At 46.0% G+C, this 9,136-nt stretch overlaps 1 protein-coding gene across 1 annotated transcript in view; it reads left to right on the top strand.

Moving 5' to 3' along the window:
* The first annotated feature begins 1,542 nt into the window (after window positions 1-1,542).
* The window catches only part of LOC142248967 (G-protein coupled receptor 54-like), a 149,673-nt gene continuing 142,079 nt past the window's right edge, over window positions 1,543-9,136 (top strand). Inside the window, exon 1 of the mRNA XM_075320486.1 lies at window positions 1,543-1,862. Coding sequence (XP_075176601.1) covers window positions 1,757-1,862 — 106 coding nt within the window. The 5' untranslated portion in view covers window positions 1,543-1,756. The remainder of the gene's footprint in view (window positions 1,863-9,136) is intronic.

The following is a 9,136-nucleotide window of genomic DNA, read 5'->3' as shown; positions in this document are numbered from 1 at the left end:
AATTTGTTTAAAATTTTTAAAATTGAATACAATTGCAATTCCTCCACATTCTCAAGATCTCTGCTTGCTGTCAGTGAGTAGGACACGTTTGTTTGCAGCCAGTAACTCAAAACTCCTCACATAGCTGATGTGGCACTGTATAAGTGCAGGACACAGGAATCCGCCTGGACCCCCCAGAGGGAGACGTGCGCAGCCCCCATGTACATCAACATTACCATAAACCCCTCCGAACAGGACCAGCGTGGGATGGCGGGGATCTAGTTGGTCCTTAAAGGGACTCTATTACCAGGTTTTTGCCACCTAATCTGAGAGCATGATGAAGGAAAAGAGACCGATTCCAGCAATGTGTCACTTACTGAGCTGTTTAGTGTAGCTTTGATAAAATTCCTGTTTAATCATCAGTAGATTATCATTACAGGACTACTTGGCGTGCTGCCAGGTAGTCCAGCATATTCATGAGCTCTGTATAACTGCCAGATCTGCAGCAGAGAAAATATTGATTTTATTAAAATTTCGGCAAACAGCTCAGTAAGTGACACATCGCTGGAATCAGGGTCTCTGCTCTCAGATGGGGGAGCAAAAACCTGGTGACAGATTCCCTTTAAGGACTAGATGAGGCACAAAAAAAATCTGTTCCCAGTCATAGTTGCAGAATGACTGAGCTATTAGACTGGTGTCTAAGCGGCTACTGTACCCTTAAGGAGCAGAATTGCAGGGTAAAGCATGGAGGATACACAACCTCTAATGAGACAGAAAGTGGATGTCTGACCATGTCGCTAAGCTGGAGTTATTGATGATAGCAAACATGGAGGCAAATAGTTAAAGGGGTTCTCCACTGCAGATATGTAATTACATATCCACAGGATTGGTGATGACTCAGATTGGTGGGGGTCCTACTGCTGACCCCGGAACGGGAAGCTTTTATCCTTGCTGGAATAAAGTGGCGGCGCACGCCCAACCACCACTCCATTCATTCTCTATGGGGCTGATGGAAAAAGCCGAGTGCAGCCCTATAGGGAATGAATGGATAAGGGGACCATATCAATGGAGATAAAAGTGCCTTGTTCTGACGATCGGTAGTGGTCCTAGTGGTCGGACCCCCATCAATCTATGAGTTATCACCTATCCTGCGGATATGTAATTACATATCTGTAATGGAGAACCTTTTAACTATTTGTCTCCAGCTTAATTACAATGTCTAAAATCCACTTGCTATCTCATTAGAGCTTCAGCTGAATCCTCCATGCTTTACCCTGCACTTCTGCTCCTTACAGGTACAGCTATTCTGCAGGTAGCTAATAACTTACCTTTACTAGAGAACCCCTTTAAGGACTGAAAGAGGCATCTGCCTTCAGTATCACCTTCACTTTTTCATACGTAAATAGAAAAAGATAAGTATTTTGTAAAGTTTAACTTGTTTTCCTGCTATATGCAATCAGACCACTAGAGGGCGACATTATTGTACTTTTTTTTTTTTATGAAGACCTCAACCTGAGCTGGACCCGCGGCCCTGGCACCGGTTGGCAGGATTCGGTGCCAGACAGATTTACAAAGAATAAGATGTGTATAGCGAGAGCCGGCTGAAGGCTGCGCTGCGCTGGCACAGCTGTACGATGCGATATTAGGCCTGTGAATAATGGCCGGCGCTGCGCTCAGACATTACTGGAGCAGCAGCCGCGGGGGAGCCGGGAAATTATGTTATTTAGCAACGATTTCTGTAGATAAATTGATGTAGGAAAATGAAAGACAATTTATCATGATGTTTAAAATCATTGGAAAACTGGCACCAAGATCGAGCTCCGGGGGGCAGCGGCGGCGTCCGGGGGAGGGGGCGCACTTACTGCATGGAGGCGCAGCACAAGGTACATTTTTTTTTATTTTCCCCAGCAGATGATTTACGAGATGTTTTGTTCATGGCCTTATTTTTCGCTTGTTTTATACAGAGAAAGTAAATGGAAGGAAAATATAATTAGCGCGACATTCAGGCTGCGGCCAATTATCTGCGGCTCCTGATTACTCTGCACTGAGCACAAGGTCTCCAATGTTCCTGCTGCTCCTGCCTGCAAGCCTGCATCACAGTGTGTGTGTGTGTGTGTAATATGTGTGTGTGTGTGTGTGTGTGTGTGTGTGTGTGTGTGTAATATGTGTGTATATATAATATATATATATTATATTATAATATAATAATATACTGTTGAGATATATATATATACACATTTTAGAAACTTTCACTGTCAATTCCTTTACAATGCATAAAATCTCTGCTTGCTTTCAGTGAATGGACTGAAAGCCAACCTACTGGGGTCCGTATAAGAGACACTGTGACAAGCCATACAGCTGGATAGTGTTACAGCTTCTGGTGTAAAATAAGGCTTCACTGACAGTAAGCAGAGATCTTGGAAACATTGAATATGTGCTGAGCATGGGCCCTGGTGGTTTGTGGTACCTCTCATAAGCCCTGGGGGGTTAGTGGTGGGATTGCCTCTGGTGTGATATGATCTGATCATCTCTTTATCCATGATGTCTGTGGTAGTATAAGCTCTTGTGTTTTGGAGGGCAGGGGGTATAATGAGATCTTGGTCCACTGAGGACTTTGGTTCAGGGGCCAAGAAATTAACATATTAATGACCTCCAGGGACTTAGAGCTAATCAGTATTGTCAGCTGCTGGTCCCTGTGGTCAGCTGTATGTTTAACTCTTAAACAGTTGTCAATGGATCATTCATCTCATGTTCCCTGGTGGTCAGTGGTAAATTAAGCTTAGTCCATTGCGTTCAGGTTTATATTCTTTTCTTGGATCGTAGTGGCAGGTGGTACATTCATCTCTTGGTCCATGTTAGTGAATGGTTCATTCATCTCATGTTCCCTGGTGGTCAGTGTTAAACTGAGCTCAGTCCATAGAGGCCAGGCTTACACCAATCTCTTGGATCATAGTGGCAGATGGTACAGTGTTCTCTTGGTCCATGGTAGTGAATTGTTCATTCATCTCATGTTCCCTGGTGGTCAGTGGTACTGTGAGCTTAGTCCATAGAGGCCAGGCTTACATTCAGCTCTTCGTCTATGGCCAGTGATACATTCACTGTAGCTGTTGGTTCCTGGTGGCTATCAATCCCTATTTGTGAGCAGCATTCTTAGCTTTATGTCCCTGGTTGTCAGTGGTGCATTCAGGTCTTGTTCCTGGTTAGTCAGTGTTCTATTCGATTTCCAGCCTATTGAAGCATGTTGTTTATACATTGCCTTGCAAAAGTATTCAGCCCCATTGAATTTTTCAACCTTTCCCACATTTCAGGCTTCAAACATAAAGATAAAAATGTTAATGATCTGGTGAAGAATCAACAACAAGTGGGCACAATTGTGAAGGGGAAGGAAATTTATTGCTTATTTTAAACTTTTATAAAAAAAAATAACTGAAAATTGTGGTGTGCAATATTATTCATCCCCTTTAAGTTAATACTTTGTAGCGCCCCCTTTTGCTGCGATTTACAGCTGCAGTCTCTTGGGGTATGTGTCTATCAGTTTTGCACATGGAGAGGCTGAAATTCTCGCCCATTCTTCCTTTGTAAACAGCTGGAGCTGAGCGAGGTTGGATGGAGGCGTTTGTGAACAGCAGTTTTCAGCTCTTTCCACACATTCTCGATTGGGTTCAGGTCTGGACTGTGACTTGGCCATTCTAACTCCTGGATACGGTTATTTGTGAACCATTCCATTGTAGATTTTGCTTCATGTTTGGGATCATTGTCTTGTTGGAAGACAAATCTCCGTCCCAGTTTCAGGTCTTTTGCAGACTCCAACAGGTTTTCTTCAAGAATGGTCCTGTATTTGGCTCCATCCATCTTCCCATCAATTTTAACCATCTTCCCTGTCCCTGCTGAAGAAAAGCAGGCCCAAACCATGATGCTGCCACCACCATGTTTGACAGTGGGCATGGTGTGTTCAGGGTGATGAGCTGTGTTGCTTTTATGCCAAGCATACCGTTTGCATTGTGGCCAAATAGTTTGATTTTGGTTTCCTCTGACCAGAGCACCTTCTTCCACATGTTTGGTGTCTCCAGGTGGCTTGTGGCAAACTTTAAACAACACTTTTTATGGATATCTTTGAGAAATGGCTTTCTTCTTGCCACTCTTCCATAAAGGCAGATTTGGGCAGTGTACGGCTGATTGTTGTCCTATGGACAGACTCTCCCACCTCAGCTGTAGATCTCTGCAGATCATCCAGAGTGATCATGGGCCTCTTGGCTGCATCTCTGATCAGTCTTCTCCTTGTGTGAGATGATAGTTTGGATGGACGGCCGGGTCTTGGTAGATTTGCAGTGGTATGATGCTCCTTCCATTTCAATATAATCGCTTGCACAGTGCTGCTTGGGATGTTTAAAGTTGTGGAAATCTTTTTGTAACCAAATCCGGCTTTAAACTTCTCCACAACAGTATCACGGACCTGCCTGTTGTGTTCCTTGGTCTTCATGATGCTCTCTGCGCTTTACACAGAACCCTGAGACTATCACAGAGCAGGGGCATTTATACGGAGACTTGATTACACACACGGGATTATATTTATCATCATCATCAGTTATTTAGGACAACATTGGACCATTCAGAGATCCTCAATCAACTTCTGGAGTGAGTTTGCTGCAGTCAAACTAAAGGGGATGAATAATATTGCACGGCCAATTTTCAGTTTTATTTTTTATAAAAATTTAAAATAAGCAATAAATATGATTCACCTTCACAATTGTGTCCACTTGTTGTTGATTCTTCACTATAAAATTTAATTTTTTTATCTTTATGTTTGAAGCCTGAAATGTGGGAAAAGGTTGAAAAATTCAAGGGGGCCAAATACTTTCGCAAGGCACTGTATATCTGGTCCCACGTCATCTGTTCTATGTGAAGCTCCGAGTCTCTGGTGATAGTATTTTCATCTCCTACTTCTTATTGGTCAGTGTTATTCTTGTGATGTGGTAATTTTGAACATTGTCCCTGGTGGTCGGTGGTATTTCTGGCTCTTTATCCCCAGTGGTCAGGGGAATAGTCAGCTGTTGGTCACGGGTTGTCAGTGTTACAATTGTCCCTTGGTCACTGGTGGGGAGTGATATTCAGGATGATGGTCCTGGTGCGTCAGTGGTGAACACTTTAGGGCTAGTCGTCGCTTCTCCCAACCTTCTCCAGATCTGATACTGATGAATTCTTTCTTTCCTTTTCTGGGGAAAATTCAGGTTTGACATATAAAGGTGGTCCAGGATTAGTATTATTTATATTGTGCCTTTGCTGTAGTTTTGATAAACTGCAGGAAATGCTCCTTGTTCCACTGCAGAATAGGCAGCAGCGGTGACAGCGCCCTCTGCAGGTTTCTGGAGGCACGGCCGCCCGTACGGTGAGTGACAGTAATGAACTTGTACTTGATAATGTTCTTTCTCTAATCAGCAATCTCATATTTCCGGGCACAATATGTATTTTAATGAGTTTAATTACGCTTTTTGCGGCTCAGGAGCTTTCAGCGCCGTCTCTCGTCGCCGTCTCTCGCTTTGTGCCGCTCCTTATATAACCTGATTTTAATTCAAATGGAAAGTGAAAAACAATTTGAAGAGGGACTAAAAATCTCTTAAATCCTGTCCTTCCCTCCTGCCGAGCTGTATAATGCGGCAGCAGCAAAACTCGCAGACTGTAACAGCCCTGGTGGCTGGAGGGGATTAGAGGCCAATGTGGGCGGTGGTGAATGGGGTTTTGTAATATCCATGACGGGGGTTTATGAGGGGTAATGATTAATATTCCACTTGTATTGAACAAACGTGACTGCTTTCCACCTGGAACAGCGCCACCCCTGTACACAGATTATGTCTGGTATTACAGATCATCTCCATTGAAGTGTATAAGGCTGAGCTATAATACCGTATACAACCTGTAGACTGCTGTAGTTCAGCTAGGGGGAGCTTCCTGTATACAGAGATACATGATGAGATTCTGTCTGCAGCCACCACTAGGGGGAGCTCCCTGTATACAGAGATACATGATAAGATTCTGTCTGCAGCCACCACTAGGGGGAGCTCCCTGTATACAGAGATACATGATAAGATCCTGTCTGCAGCCACCACTAGGGGGAGCTCCCTGTATACAGAGATACATGATAAGATCCTGTCTGCAGTCACCACTAGGGGGAGCTCCCTGTATACAGAAATACATGATAAGATCCTGTCTGCAGCCTCCACTAGGGGGAGCTCCCTGTATACAGAGATACATGATAAGATTCTGTCTGCAGTCACCACTAGGGGGAGCTCCCTGTATACAGAGATACATGATAAGATCCTGTCTGCAGCCACCACTAGGGGGCGCTCCCTGTATACAGAGATACATGATGAGCTCTTCTCTGCAGTCACCACTAGGGGGCGCTCCCTGTATACAGAGATACATGATAAGATCCTGTCTGCAGCCACCACTAGAGGGAGCTCCCTGTATACACAGATACATGATAAGATCCTGTCTGCAGCCACCACTAGGGGGCGCTCCCTGTATACACAGATACATGATAAGATCCTGTCTGCAGCCACCACTAGGGGGAGCTCCCTGTATACAGAGATACATGATAAGATCCTGTCTGCAGCCACCACTAGGGGGCGCTCCCTGTATACACAGATACATGATAAGATCCTGTCTGCAGCCACCACTAGGGGGAGCTCCCTGTATACAGAGATACATGATGAGATTCTGTCTGCAGCCACCACTAGGGGGAGCTCCCTGTATACAGAGATACATGATGAGATTCTGTCTGCAGCCACCACTAGGGGGAGCTCCCTGTATACAGAGATACATGATAAGATTCTGTCTGCAGCCACCACTAGGGGGAGCTCCCTGTATACAGAGATACATGATGAGATTCTGTCTGCAGCCACCACTAGGGGGAGCTCCCTGTATACAGAGATACATTATAAGATTCTGTCTGCAGCCACCACTAGGGGGAGCTCCCTGTATACAGAGATACATAAGATCCTGTCTGCAGCCACCACTAGGGGGAGCTCCCTGTATACAGAGACACATGATAAGATTCTGTCTGCAGCCACCACTAGGGGGAGCTCCCTGTATACAGAGATACATGATAAGATCCTGTCTGCAGCCACCACTAGGGGGAGCTCCCTGTATACAGAGATACATGATAAGATCCTGTCTGCAGCCACCACTAGGGGGAGCTCCCTGTATACAGAGATACATGATGAGATTCTGTCTGCAGCCACCACTAGGGGGAGCTCCCTGTATACAGAGATGCATGATAAGATCTTGTCTGCAGCCACCACTAGAGGGAGCTCCCTGTATACAGAGATACATGATAAGATCTTGTCTGCAGCCACCACTAGAGGGAGCTCCTTGTATACAGAGGTACATGATAAGGTCCTGTCTGCAGCCACCACTAGGGGGAGCTCCCTGTATACAGAGATACATAAGATCCTGTCTGCAGTCACCACTAGGGGGAGCTCCCTGTATACAGAGATACATGATTAGATCCTGTCTGCAGTCACCACTAGGGGGAGCTCCCTGTATACAGAGATACATGATAAGATCCTGTCTGCAGTCACCACTAGGGGGAGCTCCCTGTATACAGAGATACATGATAAGATCCTGTCTGCAGCCACCACTAGGGGAGCTCCCTGTATACAGGGATACATGATAAGATCCTGTCTGCAGTCACCACTAGGGGGAGCTCCCTGTATACAGAGATACATGATAAGATCTTGTCTGCAGCCACCACTAGAGGGAGCTCCTTGTATACAGAGGTACATGATAAGGTCCTGTCTGCAGCCACCACTAGGGGGAGCTCCCTGTATACAGAGATACATAAGATCCTGTCTGCAGTCACCACTAGGGGGAGCTCCCTGTATACAGAGATACATGATTAGATCCTGTCTGCAGTCACCACTAGGGGGAGCTCCCTGTATACAGAGATACATGATAAGATCCTGTCTGCAGTCACCACTAGGGGGAGCTCCCTGTATACAGAGATACATGATAAGATCCTGTCTGCAGCCACCACTAGGGGAGCTCCCTGTATACAGGGATACATGATAAGATCCTGTCTGCAGTCACCACTAGGGGGAGCTCCCTGTATACAGAGATACATGATAAGATCCTGTCTGCAGTCACCACTAGGGGGAGCTCCCTGTATACAGAGATACATGATAAGATCCTGTCTGCAGCCACCACTAGGGGGAGCTCCCTGTATACAGAGATACATGATAAGATTCTGTCTGCAGCCACCACTAGGGGGAGCTCCCTTTATACAGAGATACATGATAAGATCCTGTCTGCAGCCACCACTAGAGGGAGCTCCCTGTATACAGAGATACATGATAAGATTCTGTCTGCAGCCACCACTAGGGGGAGCTCCCTTTATACAGAGATACATGATAAGATTCTGTCTGCAGCCACCACTAGGGGGAGCTCCCTGTATACAGAGATACATGATAAGATTCTGTCTGCAGCCACCACTAGGGGGAGCACCCTGTATACAGAGATACATAAGATTCTGTCTGCAGCCACCACTAGGGGGAGCACCCTGTATACAGAGATACATAAGATTCTGTCTGCAGCCACCACTAGGGGGCGCTCCCTGTATACAGAGATACATGATAACATTGTGTCTGCAGCCAGCACCACCTTTATTTTCCGGTGTCAGTGTACAGGGGCTTTTATGCAGAGGACACCGCTGCGCTTACATTGAGGGCGCACAGAGGTATCATATGGATTTCTATAGGTGTATATTGTAGCCACATACCCAGAGTATAGACCAGAAATAGACCCTGATGATATCAGTAGTCAGAGCGACGCAGCGAGTATCCAGCAGCAGCAGCAGAGCAATCATTGCCAGACGTCATCAGAGTAACGGGCATTAATAGCCTGTGAGGGTCATGATGATGAGGGGAGTAGTCATCTCGGGCAGGAGGGGTCCCCCGAGGGGTTTGGAGGGGAGACAGACTCTGACTACTATCAAGCTGTTTATTGATTGGACGATGCGGGTGTGTCTGATATTCGGTGACTTTCTATTGATTATGGCACTGGACGCACTAATGACCCCACCTCCAGGACCTCGGCCTCCGCCGCTCCTCAGCCTCCGCCGCTCCTCGGCCTCTGGACCTGCAGGAGCCACTCGGCCTCCATC

Source organism: Anomaloglossus baeobatrachus, chromosome 8 (genome assembly GCF_048569485.1).
Source record: "Anomaloglossus baeobatrachus isolate aAnoBae1 chromosome 8, aAnoBae1.hap1, whole genome shotgun sequence".
NCBI classification, from domain to species: Eukaryota; Metazoa; Chordata; class Amphibia; order Anura; family Aromobatidae; genus Anomaloglossus; species Anomaloglossus baeobatrachus.
Note: the sequence above shows the minus strand (reverse complement) of the source record. Positions and strands in the feature narration are given on the sequence as shown.